At 38.9% G+C, this 25,615-nt stretch overlaps 1 protein-coding gene across 1 annotated transcript; it reads left to right on the top strand.

Annotated features, from left to right (window-relative positions):
* The first annotated feature begins 12,347 nt into the window (after nucleotides 1–12,347).
* Nucleotides 12,348–24,738, top strand: nudt4a (nudix (nucleoside diphosphate linked moiety X)-type motif 4a). Its single transcript, XM_062420262.1, has 5 exons — nucleotides 12,348–12,792; nucleotides 17,433–17,543; nucleotides 20,217–20,261; nucleotides 20,756–20,843; nucleotides 24,512–24,738. Exons 1-5 carry the CDS (start codon nucleotides 12,553–12,555, stop codon nucleotides 24,733–24,735), a joined length of 708 nt encoding a protein of 235 aa, XP_062276246.1. The 5' UTR covers nucleotides 12,348–12,552; the 3' UTR covers nucleotides 24,736–24,738.
* The last annotated feature ends 877 nt before the right edge of the window (nucleotides 24,739–25,615 follow it).

The raw sequence follows: 25,615 nt of genomic DNA, 5'->3' as shown, positions 1-25,615 counted from the left end.
TTGTACCAGTTGGGTAGTCAGATACAGTCTATGATAATGCTCATGACCAAAGACATTGCATTTTAAGAACAAACAATGAATTGCGAAAATAATCTGATGACGAATTGATGATTAAAATAATAGCTAGTTGCTAGCAGTGTTTGCCTGCTTGTTTTGTAGACCAACAGTCCAAAAAACCCCCCAAAGATAATCAATTTACCATCATATAAGACAAAGCAACAAATCCTCATATTGGAAAAGCTGTAGCTAACCAAGTAATGTTTGGCATTTTTGCTGTAAAAAAATCACTTATGATTAATTGATTTAATTTTCTGTTGATCGCCACAATGTTTCAGCTCTGAAAGTATCTATAAAATAAGATATTCCTTTATTAGTCCCACAGTAGGGACATTTATTGCAGCAGTAAGTGGATAGTAAATAGAAAGCATCAATAAGAAAGAATAAAGAACTACACAAGCAATAACAAGACAATAATAGTAAAAAATATATAGTAGAAAAATGGTAACATACTGTTGAACACCTGTCCTATGGGTCATCCACTAGAGGGTGACCCTGAGCTTTCTAACTTTCACACTCACTACTTACCTCACTTACACTGCCGTAACCACACTGTTTCTTCATTACACTGGACGTGTGTCAAAATTGTCCTGTTTTGTTTATTTGACCTTTAAACATCAGGAAACGGCCTCATGCTTTCATGGGATATTGGGCAATCATGAAAATCCAAATGCAACTGGTGAAGTAAATATTTTTTTTCAAACTGGGTTAAGGCAAAAACAAGGCTTATGCAACAACAACCAATTGCCAATGAAATAATTTTAACACCTACACAAGAAGCACCTTTACTCCATTCACTCCACTTTTAAAGTTTCTGTGGCTACAATAATACAAATGAACTGCAAGGGTTTAAGTTACAGTTTATTTATTTATTTGTTTGGGGTAGTGTGTTTGTTGTCTGTAGATGAGCATTGTTTACTCACTTTTTCCATTTCAACATGAGATTTAAATGGGAAGAATAGAAATAAAGGACAATGGAAGGGCTAATGCTAATTTAAGGTATGTTATGCGTCTATATGGCGTGTTTGCTGGAAAACTGATCCAAAAAAAATCTTTAAAAAGTAATTTCTAAAGTAAAACTTAAGCTCAAACAAGTTTAAAATGAACTTATTTAGCAGGCTATCCCAAGCGAAAAGTCTTCTCTGAATCATTTTCTCAGAAGCGCTTGAGAGCAGAGCGCTTAATTACACGAAAAGCGCTCGTGCACACTATGCTCGTGACGATTTGGCTCATCGATCTCGTCGTTAATGATGAGCACGAGCCTCGGTGTGCAGGTGTTGTATCGAGCTCTGTTTCCCCGTCGAGATGTGTTTCCCCTAGTCCCGCCCCCGTCCGAAATGACCCGAAAGGCGAAGGAAGCGCGCGTTCACAAAAAGCTCGCCCACGAGCTGCTGTGCTCGTACCACAGAGGCACTTTGGAGAGAGCTAAGGTTCAAAACTGACTTTTTTAGCAAGTTTTGTCTGAAGAAGTTGTATTGTAGAAGTGAAATCCAACTTGCATGACTGTCTAGTTATATTGTTAAACTGCACATATGTTTGCGTTTTTATGTCTTTATTAACACAACCAACGACTGTCATTTCTATCAATAAAAAATATTATTTTTGTGAGAGACTTTTCATTTGGAATGTTATGGACTTTTGGAAGGAAGTGTGCTCATTCATTTATAGCCTAAATTTAAATAGCTATTCTATCATATTTGTCTTAAATGCAGCTCCATATAACAGGTAAAGCACATCCTGACAGCTTGGAATATTACTGTCAGATAATGTTCCCCCTCTGTTCCATATGAAAGGAGGCTCACACATCTTTCAAATTAATACTGCTGACTCATTTCCCCACAACAGATAAGACCTGTGATTTTCAGGCTGATATCATTAAATTTGACCATTTAAAACAGGGGGAACGCATCCTGACAGCTTGGAATAATACTATCAGATACTGTTCCCCCTCTGTTCCATAGGAAAGGAGGCTCACACATCTTTCAAATTCATACTGCTGACTCAATTCCCCACAACAGATAAGACCTGTGATTTTCAGGCTGATATCATTAAATTTGACCATTTAAAACAGGGGGAACGTATCCTGACAGCTTGGAATAATACTATCAGATACTGTTCCCCCTCTGTTCCATAGGAAAGGAGGCTCACACATCTTTCGAATTCATACTGCTGACTTATTTCCTCACAACAGATAAGTCCTGTGATTTTCAGGCTGATATCATTAAATTTGACCATTTAAAACAGGGGGAACGCATCCTGACAGCTTGAAATATTACTGTAAGATACTGTTCCCCCTCTGTTCAATATTAAAGGAGGCTCAGACAAGCATTAAAGACTTTAATAACATTAAACAAAAAATAAATAGTGTATACTAACTTTTTAGAACAAACTATTATTATTCAAATGCAATAAACACAAAATGAAATGGCAACATTGGCAATATTTAACACATCAACAAAAACATCCAAATAATTTAAAAAATGAAAAATAAACTGTCAATAGAAAATGTCTTATTTTATATATATACATGAACTTCCTTTCCTTTGCTTTAGCATGCTGCACATTTAAATGTGTCTTCTGTCTTCGGCCTTCCAACACATGCATGGTGAAACCACCGTCCACACGCATCACAGGATATCTGTAGTGCAAAAACATTTTAACACTGCATGAAATATTTAAAGAAAACTTGGAAAGACAAATGAATATTGGCAAAACGTGCAAAATAACATTTTTTTGTTTGCTGCCCATGATGGAATGTTTTTGGAAATATCTTCTTAATGGCAGGTGAAATACTGGCACTTGCATGAGTAAATGAGTAAAATAGATGCAAACACAGGACCACATTCTATACATAAAATACCCATGTCAGCTCTGCCTCTTCACTGTCATCTGCATTTTCCTCTCCACAGTTGAAGCAGAGGTTTGCCAGATCATCTGTCACAAGTATTTGAAAGAGGGCAACATTTGTGAGGACAAGATGATTTCTTTTGAGTCCCCGGCAATTGTATTTTTTGTAATTTTCAGAGATAATAACCTGAGTAGTCAAAGATGTTTTCATTTACAACTTGTTGGGTAGGGTTTAACATATAACTTACCAGATTCCCGAAGAAGAGTTGTGGCAATCTGCCGACGTAACTCTGTCACATCTTTTCGGCCAACAGGGAATTTTAGCTCTTCGCCGTTCAAGATTTTCTCTATGAACTGATATTAAAAAACAAGTTATCATTTACCTACACATACAAATCTAAATATATAGTTTATCTGGGAAGCACCACTTTATATCTGCACATCATGGAGTAGAAAGGGCAATTTTTTTCATACCTTGATGGCAAAAACCCCACAAGAGGTGCTGTCCGGTTGGTGTGGATGAGGCACTGTGTCGCATTTCCATCTGGACACATGTATCCCTTTCTTCCTCATGAATGCTCTAAAAACCAAAAATATGTTTAAATATAGTAACTTGGATTATTGACTTAAATTTCATTCAAGCATCACATTATATTTGCTATAAGATGTCAAGTGCTAATAGAGGAGCACAAGAAAATACTATTACCAATTCCTCAGTCATCAAAATAGAAGAAATAGAAGAAAGTTGTTCCAGGTAAAAACTACTATTGTCCTTCCCCAACAACCGGATTTTTCAAAGAAAAGAATTACACTAATTTTGTGCCTATGCACTTGTGTAATATTCATCTATAATGTTGCAAGCGAGGACAACTTGGCATTGTACATGTTTGACATACATCTGCATTTAGTCCTTTAGTCATATCATGTCTGCAATTGCTCTCCTGCCCACCAGCAGTACTTATTCTATTCTTCTGGCTGATATTCACGAGATACTTCACATACATGCTACATCTATTGTAATATGTGACAAGTGGGTCATATTAAATCTGAAGCCATAATTAAAGTGTACCTTGTTACATCCTGGCACCTTTTCAGCTTGGCAGCAGTTTCTCCAAGTGAATCCAACAGGAGTGTCTTTTTTTCAGATGGATATATTACCTGTATGCAACATAAAGACCTAAGATTATTGTACATACAATACGTTTGTCCACTATATTGACATTAAAAAAAACGCTGCTGGGCATGGTCTTCAAAAATACAAAAGAGCTCTACTGTATGTGGTATTAAACAAGAACTACTTTGGTATCAAGGTGCAAGATGAAGAGTTTACAGAGCTGAACATAAGTCTAAAAGAACACATCACATGATCTGTTACTGTATGGTATACTGTATGTAACATGTCAATATGTGCTCTCAATAGCTGAAAAGTCAAAACTTACAACCAGGAACCAGTGATGGTGTTCATGCACAACACCAAACAGCACTTCATAATGTGCGGGATTCCACTGAAAAAGTTTAAATACAAAAGCTTTGACTTGCAAGCCATCAACATCAAATTACTGTTACCAGAATATGTGACAAGACAGTCCGCAACTAACCCTGAATCGTGGAATATTTCCGTTCCATAATGAGGTCATTCCAAATGTGTCAATATGAAGCGCCTTCCCCTTAGATGTGGCATTGTGTCGACGCGCCAGCATGGCCAAGTAAGCATTTATGACCTAGTAACATTGATTTGCAATTGTTAACATTGCTTAAAATGAACAGTTAAAATTATTTTAGTTAGACATAATCCACATATTAATTAACAGTAATAGGAATTACTTTTCAAATGTATTTTGGCAATTATATTTCACCAAAATTATATTTTACCTCACTTTCAAGCTCCAATCCAGGTGCTGTTCGGCCAATGTCCCAGTAAAACACCTTGTACGATCCAATTTTAGACAGCAGGACATTGGCCTTCAGACCGTCCCAGGCATCCTTCACACCTAGGCAAGGCAAGGCAGCTTCATTTATATAGCGCATTTCATGCGAAGGGGCACCTCATTGTGCTTTACATAAAAACAAACATTTAACAGCATAAAACATAAAAAACATGTAAATTGAAAAAAAAACAAAAACCAATAATAGTAAAAACATAATTTTCCAGACCACATAAACAAACATTTAACACTGTCTCTTCCATAGGTTCTTGTCATGTACAGTGCAGGGATGACTACATAAAAATCTAGTATGTTATGAACTGTGTTTTTTTACATTAAAACAGAATTAAATATTCTGAAACTTACATTTTTCTATATTGCCTATATTGAGTGTGACTGCAGCAGAGCCTGACACTGGGGCTGCTGCTTGGCCTGTTGGTGGTGCCGGGGCAGTTGGTGGTGCATGGGCTGATGGTGGTGCATGGGCTGATGGTGGTGCCGGGGTAGTTGGTGGTGCTGGGGCAGTTGGTGGTGCTGGGGCAGTTGGTGGTGCATGGGCTGATGGTGGTGCATGGGCTGATGGTGGTGCCGGGGTAGTTGGTGGTGCTGGGGCAGTTGGTGGTGCTGGGGCAGTTGGTGGTGCATGGGCTGATGGTGGTGCATGGGCTGATGGTGGTGCCGGGGCAGTTGGTGGTGCTGGGGCAGTTGGTGGTGCATGGGCTGATGGTGGTGCCGGGGCTGTTGGTGGTGCCGGGGCAGTTGGTGGTGCTGGGGCAGTTGGTGGTGCTGGGGCAGTTGGTGGTGCATGGGCTGATGGTGGTGCCGGGGCTGTTGGTGGTGCCGGGGCAGTTGGTGGTGCATGGGCTGATGGTGGTGCATGGGCTGATGGTGGTGCCGGGGCTGTTGGTGGTGCTGGGGCAGTTGGTGGTGCATGGGCTGATGGTGGTGCCGGGGCTGTTGGTGGTGCCGGGGCTGTTGGTGGTGCCGGGGCAGTTGGTGGTGCCGGGGCAGTTGGTGGTGCATGGGCTGATGGTGGTGCATGGGCTGATGGTGGTGCCGGGGCAGTTGGTGGTGCTGGGGCAGTTGGTGGTGCATGGGCTGATGGTGGTGCCGGGGCTGTTGGTGGTGCCGGGGCAGTTGGTGGTGCTGGGGCAGTTGGTGGTGCTGGGGCAGTTGGTGGTGCATGGGCTGATGGTGGTGCCGGGGCTGTTGGTGGTGCCGGGGCAGTTGGTGGTGCCAGGGCTGTTGGTGGTGCATGGGCTGATGGTTGTGCCAACAGATTATGTGGTATTATTGGCTGTGGTGTTTTGTAAATTCGAAGGTGATCGATATTCACCTTCGGTAAAAACTGGCTGTCAGACTGCAGGTCTGCGCTCTTTTTATCGATAGCAACTACTACAAAGGGACCAAGCCAGTTTTTGTCCAGCTTCCCACCTTTCCTTTGCTGACTACGAATGTTTTTGCGCAGCACCTTGTCCCCCACCTGAAAACATGCCTGTTTTGAGGATTTTGGCAATTTATATTTGTTTTGGGCTGTGGCTATGTTTTCCCGCACTAGATTATAAATTGCATCCTGCCTTTTAATGGCCTCCGACACCACCTCCTGGTCAATGCCATTCTCCATGCCTATGTCAATCTGTAAAAGAGAACTTTAATTTTAATTTTGTCATTGTTATTGCTTCGCTGTTACAGTTATTAGACTATATGTGGGAAAAAAATGTAAATGACATATTTCCAACTATGTCAACAAAATAGATTAGGTCCCCTTAAAGGATTTAAATGGACACTTGCCTTCTACTAAAAACTATAGACTTTTCCTTGGTCACAAAATATTGATGTACTGAGCATATTACTTATTTATTGTATAGCGTGGAATAAACATTGACACTGATTCTCAATTAACTATATTTTTTCAATTTGTTATTCAAACTAAGAATTAACTGTAGATGTCCTACACTGAGCCAACCTTGTAATCCTCCGTAACCTCACTCGGGAGGCGGGCCTCTGTCCCAAACAGGAGGAAGAATGGGGAGAACTTTGTTGTTATGTGTTTTTTGGTCCTCAGCCCAAACATCACAGCATCCAGATATTGGTCCCAACTCTCTGGACGTTGGTTGACAAGTTTGCACAGTGCCCTGAAAAGTATTTTCATATAAATAGGTAAGCCACCTTGTTTCAAATACATTTTTAGTTCACAATATCATAAATATATTCAACAATACATGTATCAACAAAGATATACAGAGTAAAAGTAATATAATTACAGCACTGTTACCTCTGTATTGTCCCGTTTAACTTTTCCACAAGCCCATTTGTTTGTGGATGATAGGGCGCACAAAGGCTGCGCTCAATCCCCAGACCTTTGCAAACCTCATTGTTTAGCTGTTGGCAAACAATAATAAGCACATTATCATTTGTTTGAATCAAATAAAATTTAGCCTAATGATTCATTGCAAAAAATATTACTTGATATGCAAATAAATGTCCAAAAATACATCAACATTTATGTAACAACGTACTTAACATTCAACAAACCTCATTAACGAACTCTCGTCCCTGGTCAGTTAGGATCCTTTTTGGGGCCCCAAAACGGTAAAAGAACTTAACGATACATTCTGCCACATTTGCAGCTGTTTTTGATGGTAGGGCAAAAGCCTCAGGCCACTTGGTGAAGTAATCCACCATTACCAAGATATATGTGTTGCCTGCCTCTGTCTCGGCCACTTTTCCAATGATGTCCATCCCCACAAGTTCAAAGGGTTGGCTCACCTTAAAAATGGAGAGCACAATAACAAATACAATATTAAATTTGAATTACTATTAAGCATTCTCCATCTCAAAATATAAGATTAAAAGAGTAAAGTAAAATATTGTCTATTACTTGTATGGGGATGAACTCTGTCCCCTGCTTTATTGTTGACGCACTGGCCTGGCATTCCATACATTCTCCAACCTGGAAGACAATATGTTAACAGTGAACTTCAGTATTATTACAAGGAAGGGATATGGATTCTGTTGTCATTAAGTTTTATGTGGCATGACTGGTCTCTGGACAACAGATACATACTCACCACCATATATATAACCTGATAATATAGCTACACTATATTGATATTATATATCATAACATTGCTATATCATATTTACGTGTGTATATTCATATCTTGCATAGTCAAGTATTAATTACTCATAACATATATTTTTATATTAGATCTTTGTGCATGTATGTATGTCTTGCATAGCCAAGTATATATTATACATACATTTCATGTTACATTATATTATTTTGTATTATATTGTTTTATATTATACTATAATTATTGTATTATATCATATTATATTATATTATATTATATTATATTATATTATATTATATATAACAACATTACATTACACATAAATACGTATTGGGCGGTACTACTACTACTACTCTTATATTATTATGCTGCCCTATTATTATGATTATTACTATGCTGTCATCATACATTAATATTATTATTATTACTATATAATACTACTATTAATAACAATAACACTGTCATTTCATCAGTAGCATCATAATTACCACTGATATTATTACCATCGATATTTTGAAGGTATAGGATTCTTTTAAGAGTGACAAAGATTTCATTCTTGTTACATGAAACTCAAAAGTCAAAAGTCTGTACACCTGTATCCCTGATGATGTAGGAATTGAAGCACTGTTGCATTATTTTGAAACACGCCCTACTGAGGTATTACCACAGAATGAATTTCTGTTGTCCCTCACTGAAATAATTCTATCGAGAAACTTTTTCCAATATGCAGGAGCTTATTATCTGCAGAGGCCAGGTGTAAGCATGGGGAGTTCCTTTGGTCTCTGGGTATAGTTGTGAAGAACTGTACCATTGAATTGTTTGCAGAATCATTTTATCCTTTAGATTAATCAAAAAATATACTCACCCACTTATCAATATCAGCTGTCATGCCAGGCCAGTAGAACCTTTTACACACTGTGTCTCTTGTTTTGATGATACCACAGTGGGCTCCAAAGGCACTTGCATGGCATTCCCTGAATATTTGGTTGGCCTCTTCTTTGTCATAGACAACCTTTCTGTTTTGTGTCTTCCCTCTCTTATACAATGTTCCTTCTGTGTAGAATATAGAAAAAATTAAGTCCTTCATTGCAGGTCATGAATATGTTTTAAATAGATTTCATTAAATTAAAATGAGCTTTGATCTATATAGTGCATTATAGTCTAAATGGTTATGTAATATTGCATAACAAAATTTTAAAATACATGTTCACTTCATTATAACACATGCATTTGTAATAATCTGACGCATTTTGCAAAAGCCTATTTTCAACTCAGTAATTAAAGTATCAAGAACGTTTAATGTCTTTTCACTTACCATCAATTATGAATTCCGACGCCCTTCTTCGAATTACAAATTTCTCAGATTTTGTAGCACCCTCTGGGTAGCTACCACATGATTTATAATTAACAATTTCTTCGTAAATTTCTGGATTCATTTTCCTTGCAGGACAAGAGACAACATGGAGTTAATTGAGAATTTGGAAACTTAATGTAGGCTAGTAGTTAGATCGTTTCATTATTTTTTAAGTCCACAACACAATTTACATACCTTTTTTATAGTTTTTCAACTCGATGAGCGATGTTTCAGTCGTGGTTCTCCTGTGCAAATTGGCTAATGAAATTGAGCCTTAATTGGGGTGTGGCGCGCTCAGACTTCCTTCCAGAAACTCTTTGACCTGTCCTGCAAAGCTACGCGCTACCACCTGCGCAGCCTCACTGCCTACCTTGCGTTTGAGTATACTGAATTTGTATTCAGTCGTAAAAAAGAAATGCTATCATGAAATGCTATTTTCATATTTTCAGTATCCACAGATTTAAGATAAAAAGATAAGAAAAATTGCAAATTTAAAAGTTTAATTTATGGTTACATTTTATGAATCACTATGTTCAGGGGCATTAACATCAATGGAGGCCCCTGGGCTACAGAACTTTGTGATTAATCCCTGCAAGATTTATTCAACATTTATTAATAACTGATCGGGAATGTATGAATGTGAATTTGTGTAGAGACTAATTCTGAGTCAGAATATGAACAGTATGTGAGGGTTAATTTAATGCACTGTCATTTAATTTTTTTTTAAAGATCAATTTTTTTATTAACACCATTTAAATCATTCAGATATACAGAATATATTCTACAGTGTATGACAAGAAGTGTCAAATGGTGTAGAAAACACTGTCATTTAATTTTTTAGTTTGAAGTGCCAGTTTTCTGAGGCAGTAAGTTGTTGATGGATGCAATTTTGTTTGGTTTACAGCTAATTCGAATAAATATGCTCTGTGAAGTGAACAGTGAATATTGTCTCTATTTGATTATTTTAAGTAGTAGTAAGTATTAATATTACAGTAGCATTAAACATGTTCCTCATTTAAAATGATTAAAACAGTATCTGACAGTAATATTGCCAATGTTGCCATTTCATTTTGTGTTTATTGCATTTGAATAATAATAGTTTGTTCTAAAAAGTTAGTATACACTATTTATTTTTTGTTTAATGTTATTAAAGTCTTTAATGCTTGTCTGAGCCTCCTTTAATATTGAACAGAGGGGGAACAGTATCTTACAGTAATATTTCAAGCTGTCAGGATGCGTTCCCCCTGTTTTAAATGGTCAAATTTAATGATATCAGCCTGAAAATCACAGGACTTATCTGTTGTGAGGAAATAAGTCAGCAGTATGAATTTGAAAGATGTGTGAGCCTCCTTTCCTATGGAACAGAGGGGGAACAGTATCTGATAGTATTATTCCAAGCTGTCAGGATACGTTCCCCCTGTTTTAAATGGTCAAATTTAATGATATCAGCCTGAAAATCACAGGTCTTATCTGTTGTGGGGAATTGAGTCAGCAGTATGAATTTGAAAGATGTGTGAGCCTCCTTTCCTATGGAACAGAGGGGGAACAGTATCTGATAGTATTATTCCAAGCTGTCAGGATGCGTTCCCCCTGTTTTAAATGGTCAAATTTAATGATATCAGCCTGAAAATCACAGGTCTTATCTGTTGTGGGGAAATGAGTCAGCAGTATTAATTTGAAAGATGTGTGAGCCTCCTTTCATATGGAACAGAGGGGGAACATTATCTGACAGTATTATTCCAAGCTGTCAGGATGCGTTCCCCCTGTTTTAAATGGTCAAATTTAATGATATCAGCCTGAAAATCACAGGTCTTATCTGTTGTGGGGAATTGAGTCAGCAGTATGAATTTGAAAGATGTGTGAGCCTCCTTTCCTATGGAACAGAGGGGGAACAGTATCTGATAGTATTATTCCAAGCTGTCAGGATGCGTTCCCCCTGTTTTAAATGGTCAAATTTAATGATATCAGCCTGAAAATCACAGGTCTTATCTGTTGTGGGGAATTGAGTCAGCAGTATGAATTTGAAAGATGTGTGAGCCTCCTTTCCTATGGAACAGAGGGGGAACAGTATCTGATAGTATTATTCCAAGCTGTCAGGATGCGTTCCCCCTGTTTTAAATGGTCAAATTTAATGATATCAGCCTGAAAATCACAGGTCTTATCTGTTGTGGGGAATTGAGTCAGCAGTATGAATTTGAAAGATGTGTGAGCCTCCTTTCCTATGGAACAGAGGGGGAACAGTATCTGATAGTATTATTCCAAGCTGTCAGGATGCGTTCCCCCTGTTTTAAATGGTCAAATTTAATGATATCAGCCTGAAAATCACAGGTCTTATCTGTTGTGGGGAATTGAGTCAGCAGTATGAATTTGAAAGATGTGTGAGCCTCCTTTCCTATGGAACAGAGGGGGAACAGTATCTGATAGTATTATTCCAAGCTGTCAGGATGCGTTCCCCCTGTTTTAAATGGTCAAATTTAATGATATCAGCCTGAAAATCACAGGTCTTATCTGTTGTGGGGAAATGAGTCAGCAGTATTAATTTGAAAGATGTGTGAGCCTCCTTTCATATGGAACAGAGGGGGAACATTATCTGACAGTAATATTCCAAGCTGTCAGGATGTGCTTTACCTGTTATATGGAGCTGCATTTAAGACAAATATGATAGAATAGCTATTTAAATTTAGGCTATAAATGAATGAGCACACTTCCTTCCAAAAGTCCATAACATTCCAAATGAAAAGTCTCTCACAAAAATAATATTTTTTATTGATAGAAATGACAGTCGTTGGTTGTGTTAATAAAGACATAAAAACGCAAACATATGTGCAGTTTAACAATATAACTAGACAGTCATGCAAGTTGGATTTCACTTCTACAATACAACTTCTTCAGACAAAACTTGCTAAAAAAGTCAGTTTTGAACCTTAGCTCTCTCCAAAGTGCCTCTGTGGTACGAGCACAGCAGCTCGTGGGCGAGCTTTTTGTGAACGCGCGCTTCCTTCGCCTTTCGGGTCATTTCGGACGGGGGCGGGACTAGGGGAAACACATCTCGACGGGGAAACAGAGCTCGATACAACACAGGCAGCCTGTTGGGCAGCTCTCGGGTCAGCTGGTAGCAGCTCACTTTGTTGAATCATGCGTGTTGACAGCGGCCACTAAACCACCATGGTGGGTACAACACAGGACCGTACAGATGCAGCCTGACATTGTCTCGTATCCCGGGAATGAATGAACCGAAAACCCACTGTGTAACTGGGACTAGCCTATTTGAAGACAGTAACTCTTACAGGGCATGCGCTGCTCTGCTTCTCCCAACTCTAGATATCTCTCGGACTTACAGTGTCTGGTTGAAGCCTGGTTTTTGCTTTTCCAACAACACGTTTTTTTTGGGGTTTTTTTACGTTTCCTGCCTCTCGACTATTGGGGTGTATATATGATGAAGTTTAAGCCCAACCAGACCAGGACGTACGACGGCGAAGGGTTCAAAAGAAGAGCGGCGTGTTTGTGCTTCAAAAACGAGAAAGAGGACGAGGTAAGACGTGTATGTCGACGGCTAGTCGTTCAACTGTCTGCAGTGTTTGCAGTGGCCGTCGTTGGGACTCTTGAACAAGCTGTATTTTTTAACATACCTATAGTCCCATTTCACCCCCTGAACTCCTGCTAATTATCATACACTATATGAAATAGGCTGCAGTATAGCCTGCTTTAACTGTTGAAGTTAATAAACCTTTTCAGGTTATCCCTGCGCGCACGTGTGTGGTGTCTTTAGGTCTGTAGATGAACATTAACGTGGCTTCTGGGCCAAATATTTGACCCATTAAACCACAGGTCTTACAAGCTGGCACCCAACAGGAGACCATCATTTTCATTTCCTGTCCAAGAGGAAGTCCAGATAACTGCCTCAGGAGTTGTGCCACTGTAAATCTATTCGAGCATAATTCATAAGGAGGAGGCAACCTCAGTGTGTCTATTTCCAGTGACAGCCGTGCACGCTCAATGAGGAGAATGTATGAAATGATATGTTGCTTTCACAAACACACTTCATAGGTCTAAATGTTGCATGTGATTATAGACTGTAGTGCCACCAGTTATATGTGAAACACCTCAGCCTTTAAATACCACTTGTCATTATAAAATCTCACATCCACATTCACTCACAAGTTATACTGTCATCAGCTGATGTGGTCTCTGTACAGGAGCATTTCCATATAAACATATGCCACTGTGTCCTGTAAAACCTGCGTTCTGTTTCTGCTGCATTTTGTGACTGTTTTCAGTTGAGTTTTGTTGTTTGTCACATTAGTACAATAGTAGAGTTCTGCAACATTTGCCACCTCAACTTGTTGTTAGTCTGTATTAAGTCATAGACCGTAATGCAAAATTAGCATTATAATAATACATTTTATGTATAATACAATTCATACAACAAGTACAACTTAAAGTGCTTTACATCAATATTACTACAGCTGCAATGATTAGTGGATTACTCAATAAGTTGCCTACTTTTAAATTAATTACCAACTATTTTGATAATATTGTATGATCGATTAATCCTTTTGAGTCATTTTTAAGAAGAAAATTACCAAATTGTCTATTTTCAGCGTCTCAAATGTTCTGGTTTCTTTACTCCTCTATGACGGTAAACTGAATATCTTTTGGTTGTGGACTGCTGTTCAGGAAAAAAACAAGACATTTGTTGGGCTTTGGGAAACAGTGATTGACTGTTTTCATAATTTTATGGACCAAACTTTCATTTTCATTAACTAATATAATAATCGACAGACTAATCGATAATGAAAATAATCATTAGTTGCAGCAGTAACATTGGTAAGACTTCACACACACTCAAGAATGCATAATGCTGAATAAAATATCAAATGTGAAATGGTACCTTTTTATATACAAATATCAAGTGTTACATACCACCTTACAGGCATGTGGACAATTTGGAGCTTTACAGAATGAAAACGCTGCCAGTACAGTTGAAAGTGTGAATCTGCCTCCTATTAGACTCCTTCTGGTCCTAATATGAGCTCATAAAATCCACATGTAAAGAGCACAGAATTTTTAATTTTATGCTGCTGAATTAAAGGAGGCTTTGGTAAAAGTTAAGAGTGGGCCATTATGGAAGTGGTGACACAGTGGGGGAGAGGGCAGGGGTGTCCTAGATCACAACATGTCTGCCTAGTGACGGCAGCCCATCTCAGGACTGCATGCGATAGGGGGAGTGGGGTCGTAGGGGGCTGAGGGGTGGGGAGGGGGTGGAGTGTTACACTGCGTACTAAACCACGAAGTGACCTATCAGCTGCAATTTATAGAAACAAGGTGCAGGCACTTGCTGTCCCCTGACAGATTTGCTTTCCTGCTCCTCGTGCTCCCACCCTCTCCCCTTTCTCATCTCTCTCTCTCTGTTGATCCCTCTTACAGTCTCTCCCTCCCCTGTCAGAGTGCTGACATATGCTAATATCACTTTGATTATTGATGATTACACTGGAGGATGAGGCAGTCATCTCAAATTACATGCCACGCTGATCTTGTCCTTCACTCCTACTGTCTTTGCTTTGACTCCATGCATCACAGTTTATGTGGTAAACTATCCATCCAGTCTGCATGCCAGGTTTACAATCACATCCTCCACTGTCAGCTTGAGATTAGGTGCACCGTGCACTGACACAGGTCTGCAGAAGTGCTGGACAAGATGATTTGCAACTTTTGTTCTTGAAAAATCATGTAAATTCTGCAACTAAATATGCTACGTTCAATCTTGTAAAAAATGTTTCCGGTCAACAACATCTTACAATAGAATTCAACATCACAACTGTTTCCAAAATAGTAATAAAATTAGGAAAGAAAATATGAATCTTTCCTTTTTATTTAATTGTTCATTCAAATGATTTAAAATTGCTCCTTAACAATGACCCAGAGCCTCAGGTGACATATTCAGATTCCTTGTTTGGTCCAACTAACAGTCCAAAAGATATGCATATGTTTACTGCCTTTTCATGAGAGAAAAACATCAACATCTTTATACTTTTGAGGCCAATGTTTTGTATTTTTGCTTCAAAAATCACAGAAAAGATGAATATATTATCAGAGTAGTTGCAGAGTAACTTTCTGTTGATCATTGATTTGACTGATCCTTTCACCTGTGATCTGACTACAGCTGGGCAATATGGTGAAAACAGCATCACAGGTTGCAGAGTAAATTAAATAAGTTAATGGATGTTCAGTGCAATTAACCGTGCTCCACTGTTCTGCATTACAACAGACAAAACATGTCACACATCTATAAGAACTAGACAAAATTTAAAAAGTCTAAATGAAATTGAACTTCCATTTATGTTTTTGCTTTTGCTTGGTGTGACTTTTAATATCTGTCTGCAGTGCTTTAGCTGGATTGTGATCAGGTGTTTATCACTATATAGCTGATGTGGAGCTCTTCCTCACTAAGCTCACACAGAGGTGTGTGTTGTGTCCGTCGGGGTCATTAACCTCCTCTGCTAAGCTCTTTTGTTTTCATGCCGAAAGACAACTGCTGATCCAGTGGTTTTTGAAAAGCCGTTTGGCTGCGAGTGTGTGCGTATGCAAGTAGCTGCGTACGTGCAAGTTCCTACGTTTTTCAGATGGCATTTGTGTGAAATTGCGCATGCATGTGTGTGTGTGTGTTGTGTGCATTTGTGTCAGTAAGACAGCTGCCAGTGTCTCTGCAGTCCCCAGAGTCCTGCACAGGTAGTCCAAGGGGCCGAGATTCAAAGCTGCCCTCTTCCTCTGCAGCTGTTCATTCGCCAATTCATCATCATTCATCACACAGCGAACGCTTTGCAACACATTCTTGTTACATACAGTGTAACAGTCCTGGTGGATACTAAATAAGTTAGCATGCTAGGTTAGCAATTCATGTAGAAAGGTGCAAAATTGCTTCAAGGGATGCATTATTTGGCATCTTTTGGCATCCACTTTTCCCATTCTTTTTATGTCTTCCATCATTTTGTATGGTACTGTAAAGAATAGTAGGTAGTTACCCATGTTCAGGGTCCAAGTCATGGAATGTGAAATCACTTGTACCCTCTGACTCAGCCTGTTTTCCATATATAAATATTGACAGAGTTGCCAGTGTTTGAAACCAGCCATATGGTCTCCAGAGAGTTTGTAAATGCAGGAACAGAAACAGAGAGTTTTGTCAAACCCACAAGCATTTAAAACATTTATATCCAAAGCAAGTAAACAGGTGGACAGCAGCTCTTTCCAGTGGTCGTTTCACTAATGGTGGCTAATACTTAATGAGCTTGGTGTTGGTGACGGATTAAGCTCAGTTAACGTTAATGCTGTCAAAATATTGTTTGCATGAATTTGTTTCTGAATCTGATGGAGCCCTGTTTTTTTTTAAAGGTTTTATTTTACACTTGACCTGGTTACAGAATGAGTTACCGCCAAATGTCAGCATGAAGTTTCACTCATCACAGTTATTTCTGTGCAATCGAGACCAGCTTCGACGGCACTGAAGATGTTATCATTAGTGCTCCTCACAAATCTACCATGCTTCCACTATCGTGTCTCCACAGGAATGCAGGCACATTTTGATGTTTGGAAACTTCTGTTGAACGGTTGCATTAGCTTGGTCAGTGTGATGCCAGATAGGGTGTAAGGTCAAGTGACTTCATCTCCAGAGGAGTACCCTACTCAGAAAAGACCAAACTGCATGTGTTTGAGGTCAGTTAAACATAGTATGTGACTCTAGTTCTAGCCTTTCAGATTTGTCTGCTGATCATTAGGTTTTATCACTTCTCAAGTTTGAATGTTTCATAAAAAATAACACATTTTATTATATTTATCAGAGGTTGTAATGTGGGAACATCTATAAACAGGCAAGAGGCTGATGAGTGGAAAACTAGTCCATTCACTAATATTAATTATGTGGCAAGTGTGACCAATCGACACCACACTCACGTTGCATTAAATAAACTAAGTGAAAGTATGGCATGACATGTAAGTTGTTCTATAAGCTTCATGCTGAATGAATAGCTCCACACTGAGCTGCCACCAGACACCTGTAGTGGTGACAAGCTCTAAACGTGGGCATGCCATTGCCATGTTTTTGTCATCCTGAAATCATGATCTATCTTAATCTGGCAGCAGAGACCCGATGAAGACTTCTCTCTCTCTCCTCGGCAGGTGCTACTGGTGAGCAGCAGTCGACATCCAGACCAATGGATTGTGCCAGGAGGAGGAATGGAGCCTGAGGAGGAGCCCTGTGGGGCTGCTGTAAGAGAGGTGTATGAAGAGGTGAGCTTCTCACTGTAGAAACACACTTACACACACAGATAAAGGTTAATATACTATGTAACTGTTTGTCTTTTACCTTTTGTGGTATGTACTTTTCCAAAGTATACTGTATGTACTCTTTTGCAGTATTAGTGAAAGTAGGGACTTCATTGTTGGTTGTGAGAATTCCACACAGTTGAGTTGTGAGAATCAGCTGATGAAGAACATTGCATTTACAAGCTATGTTGTCCCAAAACAAAACTAAGCAAACGTGAACATTGAAGGATTGTGAACGAGGTCAAATTCATGTGTTCAAAAGGTCTTTGGTATGGAAATCAACTCCTGAAGTTTCAGGTGATGGTATTTACCAAAGCCACGTGAGCATATCAACATAACAAGTTTTTAAAAGCCTCTGACCAGCCCTGCGCAGTTATGTAGTGATAGCTTTGCCAAAAAACAAAGCAGGAATTCACTGTAATTGGCAACCTTGCTCAAGTGTATTAAAATTAGATTCTTAAACTGAAACCAAAAGCAATCTTGAAAAACGGAAATCTGAAATGTTATGGCATGTTATGGAAAACCTACATACAAAATATATGCAGTTTATGAGTACAAACAGACAAAACCACAGGTATGAACTACTAATCTTACAGGAGTTTTTTTTTTGCAAATTCTAAAAATATTGATGCATATAACTATTCATTGTGAAAGGCTAGAGGCACAACAAGTAATTATCATCATGAACAGAAAATAAGTACAGCAGCAATTCTTGGATTGTGGTGTTAAAAGTGTTCACAGCATGAGGTGCTCCCACATTTTTACAAGCAGGGTCCAGATGAGGGTTTGAAATATTTGGCAGTGACGCATAAATAGCCAGTTAATTGTTCTGTGGTTAAGTGGCGGGGTTGCTGGTAGTTGGCCAGGGTGTTGCAAGGGGAGTGAGCTGTGAGTTTCTGCCCTGGATAGTAGTGTGCTGACAGCTTTGAAGTATGGCAGTGACATTTGGGAAGGGTCTCCAGTTACCCACATCCTGTGCCTCCCAGACCAGACATGTACCTGAATATAGATGAGCTGCAAACCAACTACTGTGAACTAACAATTCAAATCGCCATGTTTCAATACCCTGCTGTCGAGGTCATCACATCAATATCATGGATCCAGGTGATCGTTTTAATTAGTGAAAATGTGAAATTTTCCTCACATAAATATCTCTGTTTCAATATATCAATATGTCCTACAGTATGATTATAATCACTGCAGCCATTATAAATAATGTCTTGACAAAATTTTGGAGGGAAAATTGCTGAAGAGAAATTTGACATACAGTAGTTTACCAATTCCATACTATTAATACTAAGTCTAAGCAGGTATTGAGTATGTTGTGTATTCACATGAGAAGTATGCTCAAAAAAGCCAGTACAGTATGACTACTGAAAAGCTCTTGACTTTTGAATGTGCTGTTAATGTACGCTGATGTGCCACAATGTAATACACAAAGTGAATGCAGGAGCTGTCTACAGCTGCCCAAAAATAAATCATAAAGTGTGGTGAAACAGCTTCAGAAAAATTATGGAAAACAAAACAACTATTTACATAGATATTTGACGCTCTCTTAACTGGCAGCGACATTCAAAAGTTGCAGTTTGATTACTGTGCAATGACACATGGATTTTTATCATTTCCTGTTCACTATCTTGTATAGTAATTGCAAAAAACATTATATATCAAGATTGGAGTATGTATTATGGAATTGGGACACAGCAATAATCTCTGTGTCTTGTGGGGCTCCAGACACCCTTACTGATCCTATAGCGGCTCTAAAATGAAATGTTTGGAATGTGCTGCATACCAGGAGTCAAAAGTGCTAAACAAAGCCCTGAACTCTTAAAATGCTTCTGTTTGTCTCCCAGCGAGCAGCAGGGATAATTTTGATTTGAAAAGTTAGTTGTACATACCACCAACGTCCTCTGAATTGGAGCATGGTCCACAAGCTGCATAGATGCATTGACACTCTCTAATGCTGCATTTCCCAAACTTAAAAAAAAAAAAAAAAAAAGGACCCTTGATACAAAATGTTTTACTAATTCCAGTGTGCATGTCTATGTGAACAGACTGTTTAATTTGAACAATTTTTGTGGCCTGAATTAAAGATGAATGACAATGAAACATAATTTTGTGTAGCTGGTGTATTTTTAACTTATTTCCTTCCCTGTGGGTCCCAAACCCCAGGTTAGAAACCACTGCCCTAGAAAATATGAGTTGTTGTCATAGCTATATTCAGTGGCCACCCTCCTCCAAAGTAAATTTGTAACCAACTGTGCGTAAGCAGAAAAGGATCTTGACTTTGTGCCGTCCTGTCGTTCAGACTAAGTTCAGATCTACCTGGTCATGTCTGCTCTCACAGGCACGTGGCAAAGCAAGGATGTCACCCAGCCGCTGGGTTTCCCATTCTACATGAGACAAATGTTCAACATGCATACACATTTGAACATTTGAACATACTGTTCCTCATACCAGGTCATGCATTCTCATCAAGTTGCAGCTCTATGACAATATCATGCAGCTTTGTTAGTGTCGGAAGCACAAATTTATCAGTCCATCATGAACTTAACGTGTGATGTACAGAGCTTTGTGTTAACTCAGATGTAAAAAATATTGAATGACTCTTGATTAGTTTTCTTCCTGTGTGCACAGGCTGGTGTGAAGGGAAAGCTTGGCAGACTACTTGGGATTTTTGAGGTAAGCTTGTCAAACTGTCATGGAAAAATTGTAATGAATTCTCACATTGTTGCTGTTGTCGGGCAAACCTTGTATGTCCAAAACCATTACTTTCCAGGTAATTAAAAGATCCAATATATCCAATGGAGTGACGAGATTTAGTCACAGGTTCTTTTTAGTACTTTTCCTTGGTTAAATATTTGTAAAACACACCAATGTAAATCTTGACTAATAGCACTGACTTATGAAAAGAAATAAAAATGACAAAATATGGAGATATGAGGTTTCTGCCCAAAAGCAATGACATGATGTATAATACATTATTTAACAATCGTATATCAATCATATTAATATACTGAGGACACTTTTATTTGCCAGTCTTCAGAGACTGTTAAAGCACTACATTGTTTTGCTCATGTAGTTAATCACAGTTTAAACAATTCTTTATATGACAGATTTACAAGCATGCATTTTATAGCTGTAATATAAATCAGTCTTAATCTAAACCTTTGCAGCACAATCAAGACAGAAAGCACAGGACCTATGTGTATATCCTCATAGTGACGGAGACACTGGAAGACTGGGAGGACTCTGTCAACATCGGTATGCCTTTTATATTTTTATTCCCACTGTCACCATGTTGCTGATAGGTTTGCATGAAAAAAGCCTTTTACAATAAATGCACACATTTCAAACAGAGATGTCAGATATCACACAAATAATTCATTATACTTTTTCAGGAGCAAGACGGCCTTTGTTTAAGTTATAAAGATTTGGTCCTCCAAGTCGGTGGTTCCAAATATTTTTGCCGTTCTAGCCATTAAAATGGAGCCATATCAACATGTGACAACTCATCACAAACTATTGCCTTGCAGTTCATACACAGTGTAATTTCCCTGCATTCTCCTTCTCTGATAGATTGTTTTGAAGATTTTTTATAGGCTGAAAAGGAAGAAGTATTCAGTATTTTACAAGAAAACACAGACATTTTGATTTTCATGTGTTGATCCTAGACCCTGAGGGTAAACAGCAGTGCTCCAAGTCCAGTTTCCTCCTTTTAAGTTAGTAATTCAGGACCCTCAACCTGCAGTGTAAGAAAGGTCAGCATTGTTGGCAAATTAAAGCATTTACACATACAATAAAACATACATTTACACAGATCATAATATATCTGTGCAATTTTAAGGGCATGCAGGAATTCTCAAATGAGTATTTTAATTTGCATTTTAATTTGGGTTATTTAAGGTTTTTCATTTGTGGCTCAAAGCTCAGAATATCGTGCTGTAGTGTCAGTGAAAAATCCGTTACATAAACCATTAGTTTCTCCAGTTATTTGATTAATGTTGCATAAAAGATTAAAAAGTGTGGATCATAGCTTCTTTAGTATAATTACTATTTTGCCTATTGTTGCCTTTTGAGGTGCAGTATTTATAGGCATGCCAAAGAAGAATTACGAGTAGTAAGGTTTGAATGTGTTTAGTAAAAATTGCCTAATGGATTGTGTAATCCAAATCTTTAACTATTTCTAACTGGTCTGGAAAAAAGTTTCGTAAACATTTACTCCCTTTACCAACAGTAATGGAGTTCAGCCTGTTCACAAACGGGGAGGAATGTTTGCTGTGCCCAGTTGTTTTCCAGTTATCATCACTCACCACTGCCCCCTTCCATACTTGTCCTCTCTTGCTCTGCATGAGGGCTGCGACTGAGTAAAAGAGGCTTGGCAATACCCCCCCCCCCCCCCCCCCCCCCCCCCACATACTCTCTTGAAAGGCCAGCAGTGGTGTGCTTCAGTGGTGAATCTTCCTCTCTCACACCAACCTCTTATTATCACAGGCCATGTTGAAATCCTTTACCAACTACTTTGGGATTTAGCACCGAGGATATAATGGGTTGGAAGTAAAATATAAATAACTCACAGCTGTCAGTTTACTGGACAGATCATTTTTATGGAAGATGCTGTAATTGGAAAGATTGGTGACATGAAGACTCCATAAAACACTAACTGAAGTAGGTCAGGAATGCTAGTTTCCACTCTAACTTTAGTACTGCACAGTTTATTCCTGAATATGTTGTATTATATTGTGGTTCAGCAAATTCCGGCTTTTTTTTGCATGTTGAGCAATATCACTCACAGCTCAGACAGCATGGAACAAGAGCTTTAGTAAAGCATATTGGGGGCCTGAGAATCAAATGATTTGTGTGACAGGGAAGTGACCCTAATAAATTACCTTTCATCTGTTGTATAACATGTTTTGAGTGAGCAACATGTATATGTACAGTCCCTGCTCACACTACCTCACATGATTTTCATTCAATTGGACTGAATTCGGGGGGTTGGGTTTAAGTGTGGCTGGGAGCATTAGGAGATGATGAGAAGTGGCCTTAACATCGGCTGATGAATGGGCATCGTGTCTGATTTCTCCTCATTATTCAGATGCCTTGTTTTTTTTCTTTTGGTTCTCACTTACTCTGGAGAAGAGATTTAAGAGAAGATAATAAAACTTGAATGCTGAACCAGACTGGCAAAGCCATGTATCAGTTTAGGCTCACTGTGGAAAGACCATGTTGGAGGGAGCAGCAGGTTGGGGCCACAGTGTAGGGATGCACCGATCAAACATTATCAGTTCTGATACTGATACCTGTGCTTTGGGCATCTGCTTATACTGAGTACTGAGCCTATACTGGTGTTTTATTAATAAGCTGTATGCCTCACTGTGTGGAAGAGACTGGGATCATTCTTTTATGTGTCAGACAAAATCAGGCTTGACTTAAACATCGCATTCCTAACTTTGTAAAACAAAATGTAACAAATAAATACATATATATATAAATTGACTTTGTTATTACAGTGCTTCACATATAGGTTGACTGCTTAGAGAGGAGAAGGGGGGGATGACTCAGCAGCCACACATTTCCTTTATTCTCTCTGTTTCTATGCACACGCATTGTGCACTGCTCTATTCCTTAAAGGAGTTATGCTACAGAGAGTTTTCCAGGCAACGAAACAGAGGTTGACTCCTGTTTCAGACCAGGGGCTCCCAAACGCTATTGATTTCTGAATGAATGAATATTTGGCGTTATTTTTTGGCATTACAAAAAAGATCTTTTGGCCTGGCGGGGTCTTTCGTTGGTCTGGCGGCCCTCCAGGCCTGTAAAATGATATGCTATGTTATTGATTAAAATAATGGTATACGATACCAGATTGTCCAATTGTCACCAATACCCAGTACAGCTGTTTTAGTCATTATCAGACCGAAACTGGTATTGGTGCATCTTTACCCTGATGTGCTTCAGATCATCGGAGTCTGATAAATCCACACCCCTGTGCCTCTATTTGGTCCAGCCTTAATCCCACACACTGTTTTCCTCTAACATCTCACTTTTATAGGTCCAGTCTGGGTACAAAACAAATTACAAATTATATATAGTTTTATTTTACACAAACAGTGTAAAAGAAAATAATTGGTGTATGTTTATAGTCAGCATTTCTTACCTAAAGGCACTCTGTGTGTGTGTGTGTGTGTGTGTGTGTGTGTGTGTGTGTGTGTGTGTGTGTGTGTGTGTGTGTGTGTGTGTGTGTGTGTGTGTGTGTGTGTGTGTGTGTGTGTGTGTGTGTGTGTGTGTGTGTGTGTGTGTGTGTGTGTGTGTGTGTGTGTGTGTGTGTGTGTGTGTCCTTCTTTATGAAACATTTGCAAAGCAAATTGATAGAATATAATCTTTTTGTAAATTTGGACAAGAGTGTGTAAGAAATGATTAGTTGCGTTTAGCCTTGCAGCTTTACGAGCACAGACTGAGTTTCATCAGTTGCCGAACCCACACACAGGATGTGAACCTCACCTCGAACCTAGCAACTTCAACTTGTCTCTTGCAGTGTAGATTTCCTCAACTTGGGTGGTGGATGCTGACCTCGCTGTCCTTTGGGAATGCTAACAATGCGTTGTCGGCTGATTTAGTTTTACATATAAATACAGGCAGAAACCAAATACTTCAGGGATGAAAGTCATCATTCACTATCCATCACGATCTCAATGACTCAATGCCAACTTTCTTGTGTCTGTATTTTTACCCCTCTACATCTATCTCTGAGAAGCTCATATTAGATTAGACCCATCTTTATCGCCCGACAGATTCGATAGGAAAAGACAACCATCATAGCGTGACATTCAACTGAAGTGTGATTTAACAACATCTACGTGTTAATCAGTGAAAGCCAGATGTATAACCACTTGCTCTTGTCTTTTCGCTGATATTTATTTTTTATTCATCCACAGGAAGGAAGCGTAAGTGGTTCAAAGTTGACGAAGCCATCAGGGTGCTGCAGAGCCACAAACCTGTCCATGCAGAATACCTGCGCAGACTCAAGAACACCTGTAACCCCTCCTGTGGTCCGGTTTGTAGCTCGACGAATGGCAACACCCTGGGCTCCCAAGTGACGGACAACAACGCACCTCATTATGTTTGCTCCACACAGGCATCAGATCTAGTCAACAGATAGGATCATCACCGGTAGGAAGCAGTTCTTCTAAGAGGACTCCAGGATGGATCACCTGAAATGAACATCTGCATTAAGTACAATACTAACAAAAACTCTTAATATGTGCGGACCCCTTGAAGTTGATTTTAAACCTGATTTTAGTGGGCTTGAAGAGTGCCAAAATGTTTTCCAAGTATATTTTACGGTTTTATATGTATATTTTTTAACAAGCAGCTGATAAAGCAAATGTGTCCCTTTTAAAGTGCTTTGCTTTAGATGGATTTTTTCCCAGTGGCTGCTTGTGCAGTGGAAAGGTCCTTTCTAGTCTTACATGCTGAGTATTTTTGTGATTGGCAGTGTTTGGATGGTTGTCCTTGAGACCAGTACTAAGAAGTCTTGGCATCCTTACAGTCACTCAGTGCCAAACAATGTCCACCTGCAAGATGTGTTGAGGAGCTCCACATGTATGGATATTTTATTAGCATGAAGTTTTTTATGAATCGCTGTGACACTTTCTGGGTGTGCGGAGTAAAACTAATATCATCTCATCATAACTCAAGTTGTGTGAAGTATTTATGCTGAAGAGAGCTGGGGCAAAGTTTACTTAGATGTAATTACCAAGTTACAAGTACACACAGTATCATCTCTATTCACTAGTATTTGAAAACACTACTTAGGATTTGGAGCCACAGTGATGCTGCCTCGAACATATTTTTATTTGTCCAGACAATCAATGCTCCAACACTTATTGTTTAATTGAGCAACACATATAAGAAAAGATGCATATAATCTGAAGAAACTATTAAGTACTTTTGACAAATGTGAAGTCCTGTAAAAGGACAATAAGGCAGCCATGGGTTTTGTAGTAGGGTTCCAGTGTGTTGTGCTTTAGTCTGATTCT

The sequence above is a fragment of the Scomber scombrus genome, chromosome 6 (assembly GCF_963691925.1).
Source record: "Scomber scombrus chromosome 6, fScoSco1.1, whole genome shotgun sequence".
Taxonomy (NCBI): Eukaryota; Metazoa; Chordata; class Actinopteri; order Scombriformes; family Scombridae; genus Scomber; species Scomber scombrus.
Note: the sequence above shows the minus strand (reverse complement) of the source record. Positions and strands in the feature narration are given on the sequence as shown.

What these genes read in the sequence shown, in the direction of transcription:
- nudt4a (XM_062420262.1), top strand. Translation starts at nt 12,553, where the DNA reads ATGCGCTGCTCTGCTTCTCCCAACTCTAGATATCTCTCGGACTTACAG. An exon ending in TAAGAGAGGTGTATGAAGAG is followed by an intron (nt 17,544 to 20,216) that starts GTGAGCTTCTCA and finishes CTGTGTGCACAG; the next exon opens with GCTGGTGTGAAGGGAAAGCT. An exon ending in GGAGGACTCTGTCAACATCG is followed by an intron (nt 20,844 to 24,511) that starts GTATGCCTTTTA and finishes ATTCATCCACAG; the next exon opens with GAAGGAAGCGTAAGTGGTTC.